The sequence below is a fragment of the Hemibagrus wyckioides genome, linkage group LG10, assembly GCF_019097595.1.
Source record: "Hemibagrus wyckioides isolate EC202008001 linkage group LG10, SWU_Hwy_1.0, whole genome shotgun sequence".
Taxonomy (NCBI): Eukaryota; Metazoa; Chordata; class Actinopteri; order Siluriformes; family Bagridae; genus Hemibagrus; species Hemibagrus wyckioides.
This window is the reverse complement of record NC_080719.1, coordinates 8,179,723-8,205,181: the sequence shown is the minus strand read 5'-3', so window position 1 is coordinate 8,205,181 and position 25,459 is coordinate 8,179,723. Positions and strand designations below refer to the sequence as shown.

Here is a 25,459-nt window from a genome sequence, read left to right as displayed (position 1 = left end):
CACTTGCCCATATTTCCTGCTTCCGACACATCAACTTCGAGAACTGACTGACTTGCTGCCTAATATACTTCACCCCTCGATACTGTAACAAGATGATCAATGTTATTTACTTCACCTGTCAGGGGTGTTGATGTCTGGCTGAAAGATGAGTCTGTGTCTGTTTTTGCTTCCTAGAACAACATTGCATGATTGTACTCGATCAAAAGACAGATGAAATTTGATGAAATTTTGCTCCCCCCCCCACAGTATGTTCTGCAGTGCTTGTGATGGCTTGTGCGACAAGGTGTGTGACGGGAAAGACATCGACTCCGTGGACGCTGCACAATCCCTGAAGGACTGCACAGTGATCAACGGCAGCCTGCGCATCAACATCCGCCGTGGCAGTAAGTAGCTGTGTGCACTGCTCACCGAAAGGTGTCTTTTACAGCATCTGTGCTCAGATTCCGTGCGGCACTCACAGCCCTTTCTCTCTGTCGCAGATAACATAGCATCCGAGTTGGAGAACTTCCTCGGTCACATCAAGACAGTGACCGGATGTGTGAGGATTTCTCATTCTTCCACTCTGAGCTCGCTGTCCTTCCTCAAGAGTTTAAATCACATCAGCGGGAAGGAGCTCTGCGATAAGTAAGTGTGTTTATACTTATTGGCATCACGGTATTTAGCATTGTCGCTAGTTTTTGATAGCAATCTGTATGTTTAAACTTTTGGTTTTCATACATTTTACACACAGCTCTGCAGTAGATTAAGGCATGACACCTCAGTGGAGAAAATTGTAATTTTTGTCTAAACAATAGAGCTTTAAATAAAAACACTCTGTTATGCCTGGGCTTTATTTTGTTATTTTTTTGTTACTCGATTTGAAAGGAAAAAGATTCCAAATTGAATCTGATTGCAAATTTGTAAAGTCAGCCAAGCAAGGCTGCTGTGGAAAGTTCTAGATGCCTGGCTTGGATGCCAGCAGCAGAAGGTTTTGTCTCTCTCTCTCTGCTTTTCTTTTCTCGCTCACTTGTATGACAGACACATTCATTCTGGCCTTATCCAACTGCTGACATGCTGTAATATTTCTCTGCAGCATGTACGCCTTCTCAGCGTTTAATAACGAGCACCTCCAGTTTCTGTGGGACTGGTCACAGCACAACCTGACCATTCACGCAGGGAAGCTCTTCTTTGGCCGGAACCCCAACCTGTGCATGTCCGAGATTCGCAAGATGTGGCTGAAAACAGGCATCAAGGAGAAGTTCGTGGAGGACGAGTTCCGCAACAATGGCGGGCGTGCAAACTGTACGTTTTTCATCTAGTATCTGTTTGCTTAGAACATGATGGATTGGTTTGATTTGCAAATTTATTCTGTTTTCCAGGTGAACATAAAATTCTGAAGTTCATAAGCAATAGCACTGGGAGTAACTCGATAGTTCTGACATGGGAACGCTATCAACCTCAGGGTTACAGTGGACTCATCAGTTTTGAAGTGTACTACAAAGAAGCGTGAGTCATTTGGTCTTTTTTTGCTGTTTATTTGCTAGCTTGTTTTCTACAGTTAACACCATTATAGCTAAAAGTCATCTAGCCATCACACCCATATGTACCTATTTCAAACCAATGGATATTCAGAAAGATTTATTCCCCCTTTGCGGTCACTCTTCTGAGAAGGTTTTCCACTAGATTTTGGAGCGTAGCTTTTGGTGATCATTCAGCCACAAGAGCATTATTGAGGTCCGGGTGCAGTCAGCTCATCCCACAAGCGTTCAGTGGGGTTGAGGTCAGGGCTCGGACGACTCGAGTTCTTCCACTCCAATGTTGGCAGATCATGGAGCTCGCTTTGTGCACAGGGGCATTGTCATGCTGGACATCCTGTGCAATTCTGTGCTTTCATCTTTGTGGAAGAACTACATATGGGTGTGATGCTCAGATATCCACAGCTTTTGACCATATAGTATATTTCTTTCTGGGATTTTATGCCACGGTGAATTGTTGATTTTCTGACAGTTCTTCTGACTGCGAGGCAGATCACAGGAATATATTAATACTCTGGTTCCTATAGTAACAACCAATTCACCTGGCTTCACATAATCTAATAAAGCTTCTTGCTGTGCCAAGAAAAACGTATCATCCCTGATACTGTTATCAGACGATGTGTGTGTAACCTTTATGGAAGGAAGTGTGTCAACACTTTGTAACAGTCAGTCACAGGAAAATCCTTTGCAGTTTCTCTGTAACACGAGATGCTGCAATTTATCTGTCATATTAACTTTGATGGAGAATAAAAGAGTCTGGTTAGTTGTTATATACCTCTGCCACTGATTGCTGGAGCCATTATGTTTTCTGTGAATAGTGAGAATCCAATATTCTCATTAGCACAACACTGCCTGTGTGAATGTGTTACTTATATTTACAAATACGTTTAAAAATACAATATATGTATTTATAATGCATTTTTAATATTTCTGGCATGCAAATTAGTAACAAAGAAGGACTGGACTTGCTGGTAGAGGCATCCTTATTGACAACGTGTGGGGATAATAGGAAATAGGTGGTGTTCTGAATGTTAGCAATATTAATAACAATAAAAGAATTAAAAATATGATGTCATTCGTGACTTGAGTTCAATGTTTTTATAGTAATGGAAATTTGCTGAGGTATAAAAGGAATGTAAGTTTGCAACTTGCTGTATTTTGTGGTGGTAAAAAATAACACTGCATTGTGTCTGATCCACATCAGACCTCATCGTGCTCATCCTCATCAACATGCCCCATTGTATTTTAATCCTTTCTGAGCTTTATTATCCACTTTAAATTTCTTCTGTAACATTGTGTGTCTTGGTTCCTTCTATAACAGGCCTTTTCAGAATATCTCAGGGTTTGACGATCAGGATGGTTGTGGGTCCAACAGCTGGATGATGGTGGAAGTGGACTTGCCTCAGGACCAAAAGAGAAACCCTGAAGTCAACCTCACAGGCCTTAATCCCATGACGCAGTACGCTGTCTTTTTGAAGACTGTGACTTTGGTAGCGGAGAACATAGACACGCATGTCCTGGGGGCCAAGAGCGAGCTGGTCTATATTCTGACTAAGCCTAAAGGTAAAAAGGGGAAGCAAACTCTACTGTAAAATGTGCAGAATTGTCTGTGAAAAGTTTTACTAAGCTTTTTTTTTTTTTTTGGTCCTTTTAGTACCAACAATGCCTGTTAATATCCGCGCCTACGCCAACTCCTCCTCAAGCCTGGTGGTTCAGTGGTCTCCTCCTGTCTCTCCCAACGGGAATCACATCTACTATCTGCTGCGCTGGCAACAGCTAGAAGAAGACCGTGAACTCTATCAGCACAACTACTGCTCTAAAGGTCTGGTGTAAAACTATGTATATATTATACACTGATCAGGCATAACATTATGACCAGTGACAGATGAAGTGAATAAGACTGATGATCTCCTCATCATGGCACCTGTTAGTGGGTGGGATATATTAGGCAGCAAGTGAACATTTTGTCCTCAAAGTTGATGTTAGAAGCAGGAAAAATGGGCAAGCGAAAGGATTTGAGTAACTTTGACAAAGGGCCAAATTGTGATGCCTAGACGACTGGATCAGAGCATCTCCAAAACTGCAGCTCTTGTGAGGTGTTCCCGGTCTGCAGTGGTCAGTATCTATCAAAAGTGGTCCAAGGAAGGAACAGTGGTGAACCGGTGACAGGGTCATGGGCGGCCAAGGCTCATTGATGCACATGGGGAGTGAAGGCTGGCCCGTGTGATCCGATCCAACAGACGAGCTACTGTTGCTCAACTTGCTGAAGAAATTAATGCTGGTTCTGATAGAAAGGTGTCAGGATACACAGTGCATGATGGGTCAGGGCTGTTTTGGTAGCAAAAGGGGGACCAACACAATATTGGGCAGGTGGTCATAATGTTATGCCTGATTGGTGTATACTTTACATAAAGTGCTTTTGAGGAATTTGCTTTCTTTAGTAGATTGGCTAGCTACAGTAGTTGGGTCTTATGTATTAAATCACATGCTCTGTAATTGTTTTGTTCTTTTTTTTTTAATGTGTATTTGGTCTTATCATATTTCTTTATTAATGTATTTGTACTATAATTGTGTTAGTTTTTTAGCACCTAAGAGATCACTGTGATTAAGGAACAGTCATGGTTCACTCAGTATTCCTTTTGCCAGGTATATCAGATTACTTCACCCAAACAGCTTATAACAGTGAATGTACACGGTATCGATTTCCAACTGCACAATGGGTCATGTGTATATATGCTTACATAGTCTTATTAGGGAGCAGTCTTACTTTGTTATTCTTATAAAGCAAGAAAACTCGAAAGAAGCACCTGTTTTTAAGTGCTTGAATATATTGTACGTTTATTAAGCACAATAAGACTATTTTCTTCCTAAATTGCCTTAAACTATGTTAAATTATTAATATTAAGCGCAATTATCATGATTATCATTTCAGCCATCACTCGAAAGAATCGCCTGTGTAATTCTGTGTAATTGGCTCTCGTGTCTTAAATGGTTTCCTCCTCTGTCTTTCACAGAGCTGAAGATTCCCATCAGATACTCCACAGGACTGGGAGACATCGTCGGGAACATAAAGCCCACCAATTCTGACTCAGCAGGGGAGAACAAAACCCTTTGCTGCAGTTGCCCTAAATCTAGTTCTGATATGAGAAAGAACGGGGACGACATCATCTACAGTAAAGCCTTTGAAGACTTCCTCCACAACAGCATCTTCCAGCCCAGGTAAGGGTTTGGAAATGAAAAATGCATGTTTTTCTTATCAGGTTTTTGTTTTTGTCCTTCAGCATGGTCACAATGGAGCAAAAGCTATCACAAGAGCCTTCATGTTTCTTCCCACCCAGACAGATCAACCTTGAGATGTTTGGTATCTATGCGTCATTTGCTTGACTTTCCTTGGCATTAAACTAGCACTGAGCGTAAACCCAGTGAACCTTGGGGTAATAAGCCTGCAGTACAGGCTTTCTCTTTCATACTGCAAGCTTATTAGTAATTAGTAATTGCATGATTAAATGGCTAAATATTTCTAGTTACTTTTTCAGTTTTGGACAGGGTGGTGTTGAAAATACTATTAGCAGTGTCGTACTTAAAAATAATAATAATTTAGTTTCATAATTTACAAAAAATAGATTTTGTTTTTTTTACTGTCTAACTAACAGTACACTACTCTATACTTTGGTCTGATGAACAAACACACATACTGTATAAGGACAAAGGTATCTGGTCTCCTAAATAACGCTTATAAACAGATCAGGCATAACATTATGACCACCTGCCTAATATTGTGTTGGTCCCTAGGTTGCTACCAAAACAGCCTTGACCCATCATGCACTGTGTAGTCTGACACCTTTCTATCAGAACCAGCATTAACTTCTTCGGCAGTTTGAGCAACAGTAGCTCTGTTGGATCAGATCACACGGGTCAGCCTTCACTCCCCACGTGCATCAGTGAGCCTTGGTCGCCTATGACCCTGTCGCTGGTTGACCACTGTTCCTTCCTTGGACCACTTTTGATAGATACTGACCACTGCAGACCGGGAACACCCCACAAGAGCTGCAGTTTTGGAGATGCTCTGATCCAGTCGTCTAGCCATCACAGTTTGGCCCTTTGTGTCAAACTCGCTCAAATCCTTACGCTTGTCCATTTTTCCTGCTTCTAACACATCAACTTTGAGGACAAAATGTTCACTTTCTGCCTAATATATCCCACCCACTAACAGGTGCCATGACGAGGAGATCATCAGAGTTATTCTCTTCACCTCTCATTGTTTATAATGTTATGCCTGATCGGTGTATGTGGGTTTTGGAAGCGCATAGTTGTATAGGTTGTCTGTGTGTGTCTTTGTGGGAATTCCAGTGTTCATTTCTTGATGTTTACATCTAGATTTGTTAAACAACTTAGAACATAGCACCTTTTGTGGCAGGCTGCCCAATTTTTGGGTGAGTTATTAGAACAGACTGGAAGTAAATAACACCTAAAATCTGCATAGCCTTTCCTTGCACTGAATCTTTTGCTATCTTGTACCATATCTTCTTTTTGTTGTCTTGGTAGTTTTACCGTTTCCGTCTCTTTTTCAGCAGGTGAACTGCTGCTCAGTGGGGTTTAGGTCTGGTGATTGACTTAGCCGGTCTAAATCCTGACACTTTTCCCCCTGATGAAGTCCTTTGCTCCTGGCAGTGTGTTTTTGGTCACTGTCTTGCTGCATGATGATGTTCACCATCATGAGGTGTATAAGGGATCTCCTTTCAGAATCAGACATGCAAACTCAAGCCATGACACTTCCTCCACCATGCTCATCTGCTGAGCTTGTGTGTTTTGGATTCTTCCACACTACCTTTCCATCACTTTGGTAGAATCAGGTTAATCTTTGTTAACCAGATCTTTTGTAGAGCATCTCTGTATTACTTTGTGAATTCCAATTTGGTTTTCTGATTCTTCCGGATGTTTGGTTTGCATCCTGTGGTATGGCCTCGATATCTCTGCTCTTCTTCAAACAGTGGGTCGTGATACCTTCTCCAGTGCTTTGTGGAGGTTCTGGTTTTTCTTCACAGCTCTCACATTGTTCATCACCTGCTGTTGCCTTCCTTCTTTTTCAGGGCAATCTACATTGGCTAATTCTTGTTACTTTTTCTTCACCTCCAAAATTTTGCTTGCATTTCTCCCATCACAGCTCTCTGTTTATCCTTTTTTGCAGTCTTTACAGGCGGAACCCAGGTGTCAGACCAGGAAGCAGACATTCAGTTGTCTAAAAAGACACAGTCATATGAACACTCAAAGTGGGTGGGTTTGAATAAAATGTGGCATGTTCACATAAGATGTTTAACACATCTGGATGTAAATATCAGGAAATAAAAGCTTAAAATGTTGATATTTTTTGATTGTTTGTCCTTCTTGCGCACCAGACAGCTACGAATAATTTTATAAAAAGTAGTCTCAGAAGCCCAGATCCACCCCAATGTAGGTGATGCTACATGAATGGAGGATTCACAGCTTGAATGTGCTTTTTAATGAATGAGGACACATACAAGGAGTGCTCTACGCTGTAATGAGGGACCACATCTGCGACACATTACCTGCCAGCTGTGTATAGGCTGGTGGACACAAACACACTCTCTCTCACGGTTATGAATCACTGTGCATTCTCTTTAATTCTCTGGTCTAGAGCTTTGCTGGTTATGGTAAAGTATGTGTTTATATCTGGAAGCGATACATCACTATTGCTTATTTTATAAGCAAAGTAGGAACAAAATGACTTGACACAGGACCACCTCCGAATCTGTGTGTGTGTCTGTCTTGTGTCTGTCTCTTGTGCTCTCGATGTTGATCAGTGTTGCAAGATATGTCTGTAATTCTAGCACTCAGCATATTGTATCTCTTTCGGGGTTTTTTTTTTTCTAATTGAAAACTGAGATTGAAGGAAGTGCCTCAAGTTTGGAATTCCTGACAAGAAGAGGGAGATTGAGAGAAGAGGAAATCATATCCTTTCAGTTGCAGTCCCCCCGAACCCCCCCCTCCAAACAGCTCAGCCTGTACCCGCTGCCAGGAAATGCACAGTAATGCCATCTGGAATAGCGATGAAATAAAGGGAATATCCCCTCCAGCTGGAGAGTGGGTCTGATCAACGACTGCCGTTCCACAGGCATGGGGGCCAGCTGGGGACCTGAAGCTGGAGAGAAGGAAGGATGCAGAGGCAGAGTGGAGGAAGTGGAGAAAAAACAGATGAGGAGGGGAGAGACTGCCCGAGGTTGATCAGGGGGCAAGAAAATGAATGACGGGGAGAGGGAAATTGAATGAACGTGCAATATTTTTTTGTGTAAAGCGGAACTGGAGGAAAGAAGTGCCTGTTGATCCGAGTTAGCTGAATCCGAAAGATCGTAGCGGTACGCTAGCCTGGGATGTGAACATCCAGCAAGCGTGAGAAACACTCAGTGTTCATATGCATTGCAGTGACAAAGCGCTCCAGTGTGAGAGAGTTTAAAGGAATGGAAACCAGCTGTGGTGGTTTGTGTTTGTGTGTGTATATGGAGGACGTTTGGAGGGGTGGAGGGGGAGGTAGCATCCTTGCCAGATCATCTGAGGACAGAGCCTGTGCTTGCTTTGGCAAAGAAGTGAGTGACTCGCTCCCTGGGAGTGGATTAGAACAGCGGCTGACACCACACTCCTTTGGCCATCACATACACACATACAAATGTGTTTTAATTAATATGCCCAGCCTGATCCCTTAAGATAAAAATCCCTCTTTTCCTTGATAAGGCATCGTCAGAGTGGCTGCAAGGAAAGGTAGCATATAATAAAACAAAGAAATAAAATCTACAGTGCGCAGCAATGCTTAGCCAAAAATTTGATAGTTGTTTAGTTTAGTTCTGGCCTGCAGTGCTGCTTTTTTTGTGTGCATTGTATAGCGCTCAATGTTACGAACATGCACAGAGTGGCAACAGATGTAGGACTGTAATGTGTTTACAACTGAAGTGGATTACACATTACAAAGAGTTTTCAGGTTGCCATGGGGGGGGGGTTGCAAAATCCTGCCCACGCTGTTGGGGAGTTGCAGGCAGACACAAAATGGATGTGAATAAGCTACCACGATATACGTTCACTAGAGAAAATAAATGATAGAGACGTCCAGAGTCCTACGCTACCCCACCCCACCCCAACTCTGCTTCTTATCGTGACACTGATTTGAATTTTTCCTTTCAGACCCAGCCTCCGTCAGCGCAGAGACGTGTCAGGAGTGGCCAACTCCAGCTTCCTACACTCACTGCTAGGTGCCAGTGGGAGCCCGGGCGAGGGCAACTCCTCATCCTCAGAACCACATAAGCAAGAGTTTCAGGAGAGAAAGCTGGAAGAAACAAGCACTGAAATCCAGGGCCTGCAGCCTTTCACTGTGTACCGCATCGACCTGCACGCCTGCAACGAGGAGATCCAGCAGTGCAGTGCTCCTGCCTTCGCCTTCCCCCGCACCGAACCAGCAGGTGAGATGACCAATAAAAAGCTCATCATAATTAAAGTTTGCATCTGTGTGTGTTCTGCCAGGAGAAATGGCTTACACATGCTCATTCTGCTCGAAAGTTGCATTTTCATTCAGCGTCAAGAACTGAAAATTTCCTTTCTTTCACAAGACTTTGTGTTGTGTTGGTGAGTATGTTCTGTTCTGCCTCTCCTAGACAAAGCTGATGACATCCCTGGCCCAGTGACGTGGCAGGATTTGGATGACTCTGTGATTGTCAAGTGGCCTGAACCAGCACAACCCAATGGCCTCATCCTGCTCTACGAGATCCAGTTCCATCTGGGAGGCGAGGTGCTCCATCCCTCCATTACCACATAAGCGGTTACGTCCTTATGGACTGGCTCGTATTTAGTTATTATTTCTGAGAAATGCCCAAAACAACATATTGTAAACTTGTGGCATTATTTTACAGAAGTTGTGTAAAAGGGTGTGTACGAAGTAGTAGAGTAGGCAAAAATACTGTTCGCTTGGAGAGAGACATGTCTTATTATTATAGATATTATCGGTGCACAGGATAAACGTTAGTACAAATCACAGAGATGAGTTTGTCTTGTCCGTGATGTAAGCATAGTTGTCACGCTAAAAATTCCATGCACATAACACACACCTCATTTTAATATAGCCAGTTTTGACCTTTACTGTAAGCATTTGTTTCAGGTTTTGACCCTGCCAGTGAGCATCAATAGGTCACATGGCAATAACATGCACATAGTCTGTACTTGTTGTCCTATATACGTGTGTATGTATCTACATACAGACACTATTGCCAAAAGTTTTGGGACACCCCTCCAAATCACTGAAATTCAGGGGGTCAGTCTTGGCCCCTTAGATCCACTTAAAGGAACTCTTAAGCATACCAAGACATTTTGGACAATTTTATGCTCACAACTTCGTGGGAACAGTTTGGGGATGACCCCTTCCTGTTCCAACATGACTGCATACCAGTGCACAAAGCAAGGTCCATAAAGACATGGATGAGCGAGTTTGGTGTTGAGGAACTTCACAGAGTCCTGACCTCAACCCGATAGAACTGAGATGAATTACAGCGGAGACTGAGAGCCAGGACATCTCGTCTGACATCAGTGCCTGACCTCACAAATAGCGCTTCTAGTGGAATGGTCAAAAATTCCCATAAAGTCCTAAACCTTGTGGAAAGCCTCCCCAGAAGAGTTGAAGCTGTTATAGCTGCAAAAGGGGAAGGTCAACTCCATAATACGTTCATGTGCAAGTAAAGGCAGACGTCCCAAAACTTTTGGCAACATAGTGTATATGCACTATTTCATATCGTGAACTAATTGTTTTGTACGTTGATGTTTATGATCATGTTACGTCTCAGCTGGAGAAGCACGAGTGTGTGTCCCGTCAACACTATAAGGAGCATCGGGGTGTACGGCTCACTAACCTTGGCCCCGGGAAGTACTCGGTCCGTGTGAGGGCTACCTCACTGGCTAGAAATGGCTCATGGACACAGCCCATAGTCTTGAACATCCCACGGGCTGAAAGTAAGTAATCGCTCTGGCCATTTTCACAACAGGACTGCCTTCCATGATTTGTAAACAGTGTTGTTTTCTCCAGTTGAATTACACATAATTGCAGGGTTTGTGTAATTGTAGTGTTGTCTATGACTCCTCTAGCATTCCTCTAGTAGAAATGTTATAAGAACCCAAATAGAATTACATCGTCTCCCCTTTGCTCCTGAATATGCAGGCTTTGAGAATCTTCTCTTCTTAATGATCATCCCCTTTGGGCTCATGATGTTGGCCCTTGGAGTGGCCATGTTTGTGGTCAATAAGAAAAGGTATGCAATTTATGAGCTGTCATAAGCCTTTACTTTTTGCAAATAACATCAACACTATTTTTAAACCAAGCTTAAAGAAGCCTGGTTGTACTTTTCTTTCCACTCAAAATGTTTAATAGCGCAGCACTAATGAAGCACTGTTTCTTTTCTTCTTCTTTTTTTCACACTTTTAGTGCAAGCTTCAGGGTTTGTCTGAAACACTGCAGTCTGCTTTTTCCTTTTATATGAGGGTAGACTGGGGTGAAGTTTCATTAGACTAGCTCATCAGGGGGAAAACAGAGCAGTTGTTTGAAAACACTGTTAAATGTATTTAATGTGGCTTTTGGTGGATGAGAAATGTTCTCTTGGAATCTGTAGGAACAGCGACAGGCTGGGAAATGGAGTTCTGTACGCCTCGGTCAACCCAGAGTACCTCAGTGCGACAGAAGGTGAGTGAGATCTTAAGCAGTATTGGCTGATGGAGAAAATAGAAATAGACTTATAAATGGTATTCTACACCATATGGCCAAAAGTATGTGGAAACCTGGCCCGCCTAGACCTCGACTAACATCAGTGCCCAACCTCATTTATGCTCTTGTGGCTAAATGGGCAAATAACCCACAGCCACTCTTCAACATGTAGTGGAAAGCCTTCTCAGAAGAGTGGAGGATAATCTAACAGCAAAGGGACTAAATCTGGAATGAGATGCTCAAAAGAATGTACTCTCTTGGCAGGTGTGTTTGCGTGCATTTGTGTGTGTGTGAGAGAGAGAAAGAGAGAGAAGAATGGATGAAAACTGAGTATGTGTATTGTCAGTTTTCTGATTCTGATTTCTGTTGCGAGAATGTCATAGTGTCTGATGTATTATGCAATGTTTTACTCAGGAGAGGGTTATTGCTTTATTTTCATCGTTACCGATATTTGACGCGAGTCCTAGGTCTTGAAGGAATACTTTGGCTGCAGACAAAATTTGCACAATTTTCTTCTTAGTCCAAATGTAGTCAGTCAGTCAGTCAGCCAATTCATGTGATGTCCCAAAGGCTTCCACCTCAGTTTTGCACTGGAGCTATGTGGCTAACTCCATCAAAATGTCTAATACCATGTCCTATAAAGGCATGCGGAACAGCTGAACCTGCTTTGTGTTGAGTGTGTGATGATTTAGCCATGAGGTTTGTGCAGTGTTTATCAGCCAGGTCTAGCCTTTCCTTATCTGTTAGTAGCAATAGACTCGTACGAGAGAGGTGCAGACGTAGAATGATGTATTTCATTAATGAGTAAATGATGACTCCTGATTCTGCTTTCCTTTGCCAGTGTATGTCCCTGATGAATGGGAGGTAGCACGGGAAAAGATCACCATGATGAGAGAGTTGGGCCAAGGCTCCTTCGGCATGGTGTACGAGGGCATCGCCAAGGGCGTTGTCAAGGATGAGCCCGAAACCCGGGTGGCCATCAAAACTGTTAACGAGTGCGCCAGCATGCACGAGCGCATCGAATTCCTCAACGAAGCCTCCGTCATGAAAGAGTTCAACTGTCACCATGTGGTATGTGGACTGACGTCAATATTTATGAGCTTTCTTGATTATGTTGCTTGTTTTGGGGAGTTTTAATATATTTTTATTTTTTTTTATGTGGTGATTGGTGTAGGTCCGTCTCCTTGGTGTGGTCTCACAGGGACAGCCCACTCTAGTCATTATGGAACTGATGACACAAGGCGATCTGAAGAGTTATCTACGCACTCTACGATCCAGCAAGGTGACTCTTCTGCAGATTTAGGATCCCAGTCTTTTTTCAAATTCCTGTTTCTTTTCAACTTTGTGTTCATTTTTTAGCTAGCTATCTAACAGGGTTATGTATATATGTCTCTATAAGGTACGTACTGATTATAATGTACAGAATGTAGCGGGTTGGTGATGCACAAACACTGCTGCAGGGTCAGACGGTCAGAGAAAAAGATAACCAGCTGACTGCTAAAAGACAAGCATTTATTGATTTTATTCTCGATTCTTTTCACTATTTAAAAATCGGTGGCTGTCTTTCTTCTGTCCAAGGATACTAAAGAGTAAGATTTCACTTAGCCTTGACTATACAGATTTACTTAATGACCTTTTAGCCAACTCAGAACTCCTGGCCCTGCATAACAAATGCCCACGGCTGTAAAAAAACGGTGTAACAAAAACGTGTGCTTTTTTTTGCTGGTGATATATTTTGTCGACGCTCAAGGCTGTCTCCCTTTCTCATTTTCCTCTTCCACTCATCCTCAGAACACAACCAGCCTGCCTTTGCCACCGCTGAAGAAGATGATTCAGATGGCAGGAGAGATTGCAGACGGCATGGCATACCTCAATGCCAACAAGTTTGTCCACCGAGACTTGGCAGCCAGGAACTGCATGGTGGCTGAAGACTTCACTGTCAAAATCGGAGGTAGTCTCCGATTTATTTTTTTCCGGGTTCACGATGATCTAGTGAAATGGAAAAAGAGGTTTTAATAAATACGTATACGCTCTAGCTAGGCAGAAACATCTGCTTCATAAGTGTTTTTATAAATATTCATTTGGTCGTCTGGCCGAGCCACGCTCAGATTCTTTTTGCTATTAATCTAGTAAGCTTTGTGCAAATGTAAGCCTATAAGCTCCATGTTTTGTTTGGCCGCCCAACAGGCTTTGCTATATAGAAATTGTGGAATCTCACCTCATTTGTCCTGGCTTTGTAGACTTTGGCATGACGCGGGACATTTACGAGACAGATTACTACAGAAAGGGTGGGAAGGGCTTGCTGCCTGTGCGCTGGATGTCTCCAGAATCCCTCAAAGACGGCGTCTTCACCACCATGTCTGACGTGTGGTAAGCTTCTTTTCCATACATTTACTTTTCAGCAATAGGTCTAGTGTATGAGTTTTGCCACTGTGGCAGGCGCACACACACACACACACACACACACACTAATACTGTCTCAATTTCATTTTGATGGAGTATGTGTTTTTATAGAAAAGAATTCTCCAAAATTTATGTCTGCTAAGCATACAACCATAAATATGTAGAAGAATCACATGCTTTAATGCCTTTTTGAAAAGGTATGTACTTTATGATACTATACTCTCTGAAATCAACAGGAAGCAGTGTTTTTGCTTTATAAGCTTATATTCCTGCAAATGAAAAAGTCCCTTACCTGTCCTGTGTAATGTATAACATGCCAAAACAGACTCATTTAAAATAAATTATAGATATAACCTTCTCCAGTAGACCCTTTTTCTGTTGGTAAACGTTGTGACATTTTTTTGTGGGCGGAGCTTTGGTGAAGGGAGAACGATTTCCCTGTCCTTTAAACGATGACTGGTCAAAATCCGAATTTATCTGACTATGTTAGGTCACTCACTGTCCAGGACCACGAATTTTATTTATTTAACGGACGGAACCAGATTGTCCATCCCGTACACGCTCACTCAGTGGATGGAGGATGACCTCCGGTTGAGTGACCTGACATCTACACCTATCTGAAAACCTGAGCGCTTCTGGCAGCTGTAGGAAGGGAGATGACCCAAACAGTTTCCTTTGTTTAGTCTCCGGTAGTTAGCTACCAGTTAGCTAATTTCCAAGCTAAAGAGTTGGCGTTACATGAGAAATCATTTAACTTCTTCCCCAATTGCTAATTAGATGGGCATGCATAATAAATATTTAGACACGTAACCAAACCATACCTGTACTCAATCGATTCTGTCACCCAACAAGATGACATTTGTGTTCCGACTCTGTACTGGTTTGTATTGGCCGCCTCCAGTTTTCCCTTTGTTTTGCCTCCCACTAGCGCTGTGATATAATCATGACGTCGACCCAAAAATGGTCTATATACAATCAAATAAGCAGCTATATATATATATATATATATTCTTTGGGAGCTCATGATATTTTATAATCTATAAAAACTCAGCTAGTATTAGTCAATATTAGCTCATCAGTACCGCAGTCGTTGGGCTGTTAGCATCCCAGAATTCATTATTTTCCACATGTGGCGTTTCCTGAAGTGCTTTATTCTTCTTATACCACATCAGTTTGCTAGCAGCTACCATTATCATTAAGTACAGAACACCACATTGTACTATTTGTAGTTGTATTTAAAATTGTGGAACATCGTTGACGCAAGTCATGTTTTAAGACAGTGGTAATATATTCCTGTAACCAGCTCCTGTTATGCTTTACAGCAGCTGTAAGCATTTGTTTGCTGACGTTAATCTGATGCTAAGTGCAGCTTGATGTGTTTTTGAGAAACCTTAAGAAAACTTCTCTAACAGCCTCTCCTCTAACTGTTATGAAGCACTGATACTAAACTACAGTGGACGAAAGGATACAGCTAAACTAACACACACACACACACACACTCTTCTCATTAGAAAATCTATGTGGTAGGAAATGAAGGGGAATTCCTCCTATATGTTTTAAGCAGAGTTGGCAAGCACTCGTCATCACAGTGGACATGAGGTAGAGGCATTAACCTTGTGTGACTCTCTCATCTGACAGCGTTTCTGTGGAAACCTGCAGGAGAAATCCATCTGGGTTTTCAGTGTAATATTCACAGCTGCAACTGATCTGAACTGTTTTCCTCAACATCAGATTTCTTCTCTTTTCTGCTAGTGTGAAGTGTGAATGTGGAAACAGCAGTATTACAGTATTATATTCATTATATAAAGGAGTTTATTTTACTCAGAGTTGGACATTAAACCTGCATGTTAGTGATATTCTCCTGTTCTGCTGGACCAGAGCCATTAGATAGCTGGGTTTATTTGTGTTTGTGTACGTGTGTGTAACACCCATCTCTCTCTCTCTCTCTCTCTCTCTCTCTCTCTCTCTCTCACGTTTGCTCTCTTACTCTCTCTCACCCTCTCTCTTTAACCTGTTCTCTCCCCCCCCTTACCCTTTCTCTCTCTCTCTCTCTCACACACACACACACATTTGCTCTCTTACTCTCTCTCACCCTCTCTCTTTAACCTGTTCTCTTTCTCTCACCCTCTCATCCTTTCTCTCTCTCTCCCTCTCTCACCCTTTCTCTCTCACTCACCATTTCTCTCACCCTCTCTCTCTCTCTCTCTCTCTCTCACACACGTTCGCTCTCTTACCCTCTCTCTTTAACCTGTTCTTTCTCTCACCCTCTCATCCTTTCTCTCTCTCTCCCTCTCTCACCCTTTCTCTCTCACTCACCATTTCTCTCACCCTCTCTCACCCTTTCACCCTCTCTCTCTCTCTCTCTCTCTCTCTCTCTCACACACGTTCGCTCTCTTACCCTCTCTCTTTAACCTGTTCTCTTTCTCTCACCCTCTCACCCTTTCTCTCTCTCTCTCACCCTCTCTTACCCTTTCTCTCTCTCACCATTTCTCTCACCCTTTCACCCTCTCTCTCCCTCTCTCTCTCTCTTTCTCACCCCCTCATGCTCTCACACATTCACTCTCTCTTTCTTTCTCTCTTCTCTCTCTCTTTCTCTCTCTCTCACACCCTTTCGATGTCTTTCTCTCCCCCTCTCTTCCCCTTTCTCTCTCTTTCACTCTCTCACACCCTTTCGCTCTCTTTCTGTCTCTCTCTCTCCCTCTCTCTCTCTCTCTCTCTCTCTCTCTCACCCCCACCCCCCACCCCTTTCTCTCTCTCCAGGTCGTTTGGTGTGGTGTTATGGGAGATAGCCACCTTGGCAGAGCAGCCCTATCAGGGTATGTCCAATGAGCAGGTTCTGCGCTTCGTCATGGAAGGAGGTCTACTAGACAAACCTGACAACTGCCCCGATATGATGTGAGTCACGTTCCCTTTTCTGAAATTTTTTTTTTCTTTTTATAGAAACCATCCTTTTGGAACTGTGTTAATGGACTTTAAAGGGAAATACATATTTCCTGGTTTGCATTTTCACAGTAGTGCATGGATTATATTACTGTGCATATTTGCTACATCAGCAGTTGCTAAAAGTGAACAGAGAGACTGATGAGAACGCCACAGCATCTTCCCTTTTTCTGCATGATGTGAATATGTGGGTGCCATATTTGCAGCTTCTTAGACCACTGGCATGTAAACAGTGCACACACAGCACAATTTGTACTATGAGACTATTTCTGCATGTCTTTAGTACTATCTTGCTGTGTTTGGGAATTTCTGTATGGAATTCATGTAAGGGTTTGCCCCCTAACCCTAAAGTGTCCACTATTCGATAGAAGGATGAAGAAATCAGAAATTTCCTTCATAATTAGGGAATCAAGTCAAGCTCAGCTGAAAGGAACTTACTAAAACAGAAGTGTTTGAAAATATTAGTTTATCCTGCAAAGGAAAAGATATGGAACAAAAGGGAAAATAGATCTGGAGTCACAGTATTTATGAACAGCTTACTGGAATATTTTTCAGCATACAGCATTACTTGTAAGATTATTTTAGAAACATTTCCAGGCTGCTGTTCATCATGATGTTGTTTTCAAGTGCAGCTTCAAGCCATAAGGTATAAGAGACCTAAATATTGGCTCAGGTTAAGATATGCACGTCAGATCGGCTGTCCTTTTAGTGGTCTATATTGGTGGAGCTGAATTGAACTCTATGAAGACAGGGTGAACATGCTTACACACTGCAGCGTTTGGATTTAACACAACCCAAGGCAGTAGAATAAGGATAGAAAGAAGAAGGAGAAAGCTCAGATAAACAAATAAACACACCTTAAGTCATGGCGGTGAAGTGGGTTCACTGTTTATTACTGTTTAAAAGGGATTAGCGTCCCTTTACCTCGCCATCAGTGATGGGTTCAATTAGTATTTGTAGAGCTGTTTTTCTCCCCATAAATATGAGCTGCTTATGAGCAACTCTCACCCCTGCTAATGTAGCGGAGTCACTGATGGATGAACATAATTAGTGACTAATGTGGCATCTAGGCTTCTTAAATTTATGCTTCCCCCTACCAGAGTCCATTCACTGCTCGGCTCTTTACTTCAGAATCCAATAACGTCTGGCATGTAGTCACCCAACCTCTGTGTGGTTACATGTGCTAGAGCCATATCACAAGAGCTTTAAATAGTAAGGACTGACGCCGTGTTCGTGTGCATGCACGTTTATTTATATTTATTTAATATCAGCATGATGTTGGATCATACCACTGAATCTGCTTCAGTTCAGAATTTGGGATCAACTGTTGCAAACGATATAGAGAAGGACGTTTAAAAATATCCGATGTGGATTTGAGCGAGTTTGACAAGGGCTAAACTGTCATGGCTAGACGACTGGATCAGAGCATCTCCAAAACTGCAGCTCTTGTGGGGTGTTCCCGGTCTGCAGTGGTCAGTATCTATCAAAAGTGGTCCAAGGAAGGAACAGTGGTGAACCGGTGACAGGGTCATGGGCTACCAGGACTCATTGATGCACGTGGGGAGCGAAGGCTGGCCCGTGTGATCCGATCCAACAGACGAGCTACTGTTGCTCAGAGGTTAATGCTGGTTCTGATAAAACATATAGGTGTCAGGATACACAGTGCATGACGGGTCAGGGCTGTTTCAGCAGCAAAAGAGGGACCAACACAAGATTAGGCAGGCAGTTATAATGTTATGCCTGGTCAGTGTATTTCTCTCAGTGTAGTGTCTGAAAGATGGCCACACACGCAAACTAACTCTACAGGTTCCTCTGAATTGTGAGTGCAGCCATTTTGAGCTGGAGGTGCTGCAGCCGACCCCCTACCTCCCCACCTCCTCCTCCCTCCTCAGTGGAAACTCATAAAGTGGCCATACAGGGAAAGCAAGCTCAGGGCATTGGGTCCACTGTCTCAGCGGTGGGTCACAGTGCACTGTTTGAAGTACGGTGCTTTGCAGTGTGTGTACCACACTCAGACATGGAGTTAGTGTTAGTAGAGTGTATGTCATATGAGTGTATACTGTATGTAACAGCTGTTTTTGTTGTTCACTGATGTCTTTTACAGCAGAGAACTCTGTGTGTGTGTGTGTTCGCTAGGGTTCTGGAGGTTGTTACCTCTGTGTGTGTGTGTGTTAGTGAAATGAACCTAGCACAGGGATAAGGGTGGTATTTATTGCAGCAGTCTGTAAACTCTTCCGATATTCTTAGCTTGTTTGTGTATAATTAAAGGTGGTGAACTGGAATGGCCCTCGGGGTATGCTAGCCATCTCATTCTTTCATTCTTTCTTTTTTTTTTTTTTCCTTTCTAAAAATTTTCCTGAAAATTGAAGCATTGGCATTATAGCTCTTCTGCCCTTCTCGGACTTTCTTATGGCTTTTCAACAACTCGGCCATGCGATTTCATCACAAATGCCGTGTTTGCTTTTGTAGTACAACAGGCCACGGTATGCATCGTGAGATCATTGCAGCTGTGTTTGGCATGTAGCTGCTGTCTGTGTGCATGTTTCATTTGGTCCCTTCCCCACACTGCCACCTGTTGTTAAGAGTTATGCAGATGGAAATATAGCTGCTCTTTATTAGGGAAGTATGGACCATCTCCACTATTGTGCAAATTCATTCCTTCGTCTTTAGTAACGTCTTTATCCTGGTTATGGTAGTGATGGATCTGGAGTGTGTTAGGAGGAAATACAGCCTGGATGGGAAGTCAGATCGTTGCTGTGCACCATAGACACACACATCCAGCCCCTCACTCACTCCTTAGGGCAATTTAGCATAGCCAGTCCACCTACTAGAATGATTTTATGTTGTGGCTGGAAAACAAAGAACCTGGAAGAAACTTGCGTGAATGTGTAACTCCACACAGACGGTCACAGCTTCACTGCCCTGCCCACTTTAGTCATTGTTTTTAACTAAATTTTCTTGTGTGTTATGCAAGTATATGAAGATTTTGGATGAGATGCACTTGTTCACTACATTTAGCCTCAAAGATCCATTGACCTTATTATTATTGACCTGCATATTATGATTGTGTGTTTTAGTTCAAAGCCAAAACTTATCTCTTCTTATGTTTACTTTTGTTAAAGAATCATTTTGTGTGTGTCCTCAGGTTTGAGCTGATGCGCATGTGCTGGCAGTATAACCCCAAGATGCGCCCCACCTTCCTAGAGATCATCAGCAGTATCAAGGATGATCTGGAGCCCAATTTCAAGGAGGTGAGCTTCTTCTACAGCGAAGAGAACAAGCCACCAGACACGGAAGAGCTGGACCTAGAGAACCTGAGCACCATGGAGAACGTTCCTTTGGAGCCTTGTGCCAAGGCCCCGGTGCCCTCGCCCACTCCCTCCTCGCCCTCCTCGGGCACAGACAAACGCTGCACCAACGGGCCGGTACTGCTGCTGAGAAGCCCGTTTAATGAGGCCCAGCCTTACGCGCACATGAATGGTGGGAGGAAGAACGAGCGCACATTGCCCTTGCCCCAGTCGTCAGCGTGCTGATGCCAGCCTGCCCGCTTTTTGTCCTCTTTTATTAGGTCACGTTAAACTCCGGAGAACTCCCAAACTCCACTCTGTCTAATCACCACGTCCTCTCTGGAACATAACGGCACAAAGGAAAGCCAGACAGAAAGGCGTCGAGGATGTCAACCTCTCATCATACCTCAGTGACGCAGTTTGTTTTTCTCTTTGTGTTATGACCTGCGTCGACTGACGGACAGATGGCAAACTTCACCGCCATCACTGTAGAAGCATGGCAAACACTGACGAAAAGAAAAGAAACCCGAAACAATATGGAACACACACAGTAACTTCCAAGGAGCGCACACTCCCTCCTTTTATAGCGTTTTTGTTACTTTTCTACATTTCCAAATAGGGAATTTCACATTTAGGGTGTTGTCTGAAATCAGTCATGGTGAGGTGGCATTAATGTAAAGCAGAATTTAATATTCTTAATTTTTATTCCAACAGAGAGGCACTTTTGTGTTTTAGGTGTCCAAAGACATGGTAGCTCTTAAAGAGTGTGCCAGAGCGGTTTCAGTGAGGCTCAAAGCCGGGTGGCGCCATTAACAAGGAGCTTCATCTAACACGATGCGAGACTCCGCCCACTCTGTGTATCCACTCAGTGGTAGAGCAGAAAGTCTCAAACCTGCCATCATCTTTTTTTTTTTTTTCTTTTTTCTTTTAATTAATATACTCCTTTTCTCACCGTCTTTCTTGCTGCGCTTTTGTGCTCTTGAAGGCGCATAAAAGCAAATATGACACTCCACATTTTTTTACACTGGTGTGTATATATCTATCCATACATATACCTTTTTTTTTTTTTTTTCTTTTTTCCAACTCTTCTTGTGCTTAATTGATTTATGATCAATGGCGAGTTTTTTTTGTTTTTGTTTTTGTTTTGTTTTTTTCTCCTTCACCAGATTGCCTCCTGTTTATTTTCTTGACCAGGTTTCTGTCTTGTACATTCAATTCTACTGCTAAACTTCCAGCCACGTTTAGGAAGACACGGGGGGGGGGGGGGGGACGACTGTTGGGATGTAGAAATAAATAAACACACGGTCTTGAAAAAGGCCTAACATGCAATTAACCACATTGCAAAAAATAAAAAAGGTACCTGGATGAGATTTAGGCAAACATGAAGGGATATCGTGCGTCGTGAAAAAAAAACAGAGCAGGTATTTTTATAGTTTCGTCACCTTTAGCCCCCGACACCCCACCCCACTGCCCCAACACCCCCCCCCACACACACACACACACACACACCGCCATCTCAGTCGGTCAAATGTTGGACCACAGAGCAAACACATCATTCATCCGTCACTTTTCTACCTTTTTTACGGTTCAAATGAACTCCTGTATGTCTGTACTGAAAGAAGCTGCTATTTTCTTCTCGATTTTTCTTTTGTGGTTGTAAAATATATATATATATATCTATATGTAAAACAGATCCTTCGGGTTAAATCCTTTACTGTGTCCACTACCATCTTGTACTTTTTGCATAATAATAAGAAAACTCTACTTATTTATATTTTCTGCCCCTAATCTTTTCTTTTCTTTTTCTTTTTCTTTTTTTTTCTTCCCTCCATCCCCTTTACTGATTGAAAGCGTTCGTCTTGGAATATGTTTTTGTCTAAATTTACGTCATTGTGGAATTCATGGTGGCGCAGTCCATTAGCAGTTAAACACTGTGTCTTAGAAAAATCAGATCCTCAGGTTCGATTCCAAACCATCGTTTTTTGTTGTTTTTTTTGTTTTTTTTGAGGCACCTTAAACACATTGAAGATTTATTATTATTATTATTATTATTATTATTATTATTATTTTCCCAACTAAATACAATCCTCTTTAATACAATTCAGATTAAAGGAATACTTTGGCCAAAAATTATATTTGCTATTTTTTTTCTTTAAGGTTAGTTAGGGATGCATCGATACGATACCTCACTCACCCCCCAGACCATTTAGAATGAATAAAGCAGGCATTTTTTATTAGGCTTTGTATATTTTGCTCCTGGCAATGAACTCATGATGAGTTGTAAGTTGCAGAGGTGATGCTATTTAGATGGTATGTTTAATCGGTATGTCAGTTTTATTTTGAGAACGGAGCATCATGAACATATTTGGCAGTGAATAACTGTGTGGTGTGTCTCAGAAATGAACCGCTCTCACACCTTGCACTTTTAATGAACAGACGGTTCGCGTGTCATCAGTAATCTTGTCATTTCGTCAATCATCATTGGTTCATTAACATGATGACATACACTAGGCTCACAACACATGCTATGACAGCGCTTGATGTATTTCGGAGCATTGTCGCAGCCATGACTGAATAAATAACGAACCAATGATGTAACCGTATCAGTTTTGATGCATCCCTGATGTTTATTTTATTTATTTATATATTTTTTTTTTTACTACACACCTTACCTCAACTGCAGCCGATCAGCCGAGACGTGCTCTTCGTCCACCTTCGTCATCTCCATGCAGTTTGAGAGAGGCGTGTGATTTAGTCCTGCAAGGTTATTCTTCGATTTGTTAGCTACTTTAGTCTCGTAGTGATCCAGTGCATCAATAAACAGATGAAGGCACTAAAACACGCTCTTTTGAGTTCAGTGCTTGGGGAAAGTGAAAACATTTTTCTGGCTGTAATTTAATCCGTGACTGTCACTGCCACCATGCTGATGGAAACCCATTCAACTGCCTACTAGCATCAGATCATCCTCAGAAGCGTTAGAGATGATTAGGGCAAATCTATGCAGAAATTGTTTCAACATGAAAGTGGTCCTTTTATATCCATTTCACAATTAAATAACTTTGTTTTTTGTGCCAGTTTGTTTTAGTTCTCAATTTTTCCATTTGTATCCTTATTATTTATTTTATTTTTTATTTAAAAAAAAAAAAAAAAAATCCCCCTTGTTTTTGGAGATATTTTTCTTTTCTTCCCCCCCATGTCTTTTGGACTTATTCGTTTCTCCTTCAAGCATTTATCTACCTCACCCTCTTTTGTTTTTTTTTGTTTTTTTTGATAATATAAATGTATATGAACCTGTATATAAAGAAAAAAAATCGTCAGATTTCTTCCCCCCTCCCCTGCCAAAAAAAAAAAAAAAGGACTCTGTTAGTGCTCTGTGTATCTGAGTAAACCTCAAACACTACCAACCACGGCCTGGCTGGTGGAGACACGCTGGCGTCGTGGACGTTCGGACAAACTGGCTGCTTTCTTACATCCCTATACGGTTTCCAATTTGTTCCTTATTTATTTTAGAGAAGAAGGAAAAAAAGGGCCTTATAAATAAGCTTCAAATGTGCTGGAGTGTTGTTGACATTTAATTTATGCCTCTTTTGTCTTGCTGAGACGGGGGGGGTGCTGTAGTAAGTAAAGTGATCCTATATTCATGTTGATTTTTTATTTTTATTTTTTATCCCCCCCCATCCTCCCTCCCTGAAGTGTTTCGGTTCAATTGTTCACCAAGTTCTATGTTTTCTTCTCTCAAGCTTTATCGTTATTGTAAGTTCATTATTGAGTATTGTGTTGGAATTCAAACACGAATTGAAAATCTATCGCCGAGAACGTCGTTGGTGTATGTTGGTGGCTTCCGAGTCAGTGTTGTTGGAATGGCTTCTGGTGATTTTCGATGTTTTGTGCTGGGCGTCAGAAAGCTGAACCACTTTCAAAATCATTGAAACAGTAGGGACGTTGGACCCCGAGTGATGACACTATAGTCGCCCCTGTCTTTTATACGTAACGCGGCCACAAACAATCGGAACAGATAGGGTTTATTTAAAAGCGAAACGGGTTTCTGTAGATATCAGTTAGTCCTCATCATTGCCCTCTCTTTGCTCAGCTGCTTTAAACGTAGGCGTGTGCTGATATTCAGTTCCGTATATCATCACTGACTTGTTCATGATAGATATGACTATAACTGTATTTTAACTTACAAACAGTGCTAGTTTCAACAAAAAATTCCTGTGAACAGCGTTCTGGGATATGTGTGGTGGCTGATGATTGAAACAAATAAATTTTGATCTGTTTATAACATACACCGATCAGGCATAACATTATGAACACCTGCCTAATATTGTGTTGGTCCCCCTTTTGCTTCCCAAACAGCCCTGACCCTAACAGCCTTCTCTCCCCTCATTTGTCAATGACCCTTGGCCGTCCACGACCCTGTCGCCGGTTCACCACTGTTCCTTCCTTGGACCACTTTTGATAGATACTGACCACTGCAGACCGGGAACACTCCACAAGAGCTGCAGTTTTGGAGATGCTCTGATCCAGTCGTCTAGCCATCACAATTTGGCCCTTTGTCAAACCTTACGCTTGTCCATTTTTCCTGCTTCTAACACGTCAACTTTGAGGACAAAATGCTGCCTGATATAACAGGTGCCATGATACATGTCTTATTCACGGCACCTCTCAGTGTTCATAATGTTATGCCTGATATTGATACGTCACCTCATTACACCACTTATGTCACCACATTAATATAAAAAATATTAATTTTATCAAAATCGTGTGAACGAAGTGATCGGACATTTCCGATGGGAGATCTAGAATTCATTCAGATTTGATCTTTCAGTGCAGTTCTCTCTGTTTTCACTTTAATTCTGGATACGATCCATACAAAAGTGTAATATATTTTATTCATATAGGAGAAAGTCAAGAGATTTCGCAGGTCACAACAAATGTTTACGCAACATAACATCACCTTAAAGATCCCAGCTTTTCATTTACATCACTCTAAACGCTCACCTAGCTGCAAGTCCAGCTACTGAGGATGTTGGATATTCATCCGATTGTCAACACGTTGCCTCCTTCCCTCAGAACGTTTAGTACAGATGTTCCAAAGTTTGATATTAGAGCTAGCTTTAGATGCTAGACCCTTAAACAGCATTATCCTGATAATCCTTGATCATAGATTCACTTCAAAACTTGTTTGTGTCGCACATATCCAGACTTCTCTGCTCTGCTGCTCATCACACTGCTGCTCCTCATCATTCACCTTCTGCATGTCTGAATGTGGAGTTCACGCTGGTCTCCATCAGTACACCTTTCACTGAGAGCCGGGCAATGAGGTGGACGAGAAACGATCTAGATCTCGCAAGAAAGATTTTGCTACACTTATTTCCATGTAATTTTTAATTTTTTATATCACCATTCTGACATCGATTAATAGATAGATGAATAAATAAATAAATAAAAGGGGTTATATTTAACAAAAATCCTGAAATACAATTTAGATATTTAGCAAAGGACACCGGAGATATATTCTAGAAACAGGTACAGAGCTCAAGATATAGCGTGTATAGAGAAGGTGG

General features: G+C 42.1%; 1 protein-coding gene across 1 annotated transcript in view; it reads left to right on the top strand.

Moving 5' to 3' along the window:
• The window catches only part of igf1rb (insulin-like growth factor 1b receptor), a 75,679-nt gene extending 52,713 nt beyond the window's left edge, over positions 1 to 22,966 (top strand). Inside the window, exons 4-21 of the mRNA XM_058400974.1 lie at positions 247 to 383; positions 480 to 624; positions 1,073 to 1,281; positions 1,359 to 1,485; positions 2,836 to 3,077; positions 3,169 to 3,336; positions 4,529 to 4,733; positions 8,706 to 8,980; positions 9,173 to 9,306; positions 10,352 to 10,517; positions 10,723 to 10,813; positions 11,171 to 11,241; positions 12,104 to 12,333; positions 12,437 to 12,544; positions 13,054 to 13,213; positions 13,503 to 13,632; positions 16,426 to 16,560; positions 19,751 to 22,966. Of these exons, the coding sequence (XP_058256957.1) occupies positions 247 to 383; positions 480 to 624; positions 1,073 to 1,281; positions 1,359 to 1,485; positions 2,836 to 3,077; positions 3,169 to 3,336; positions 4,529 to 4,733; positions 8,706 to 8,980; positions 9,173 to 9,306; positions 10,352 to 10,517; positions 10,723 to 10,813; positions 11,171 to 11,241; positions 12,104 to 12,333; positions 12,437 to 12,544; positions 13,054 to 13,213; positions 13,503 to 13,632; positions 16,426 to 16,560; positions 19,751 to 20,138 (3,121 nt within the window). The 3' untranslated portion in view covers positions 20,139 to 22,966. The remainder of the gene's footprint in view (positions 1 to 246; positions 384 to 479; positions 625 to 1,072; positions 1,282 to 1,358; positions 1,486 to 2,835; positions 3,078 to 3,168; positions 3,337 to 4,528; positions 4,734 to 8,705; positions 8,981 to 9,172; positions 9,307 to 10,351; positions 10,518 to 10,722; positions 10,814 to 11,170; positions 11,242 to 12,103; positions 12,334 to 12,436; positions 12,545 to 13,053; positions 13,214 to 13,502; positions 13,633 to 16,425; positions 16,561 to 19,750) is intronic.
• The last annotated feature ends 2,493 nt before the right edge of the window (positions 22,967 to 25,459 follow it).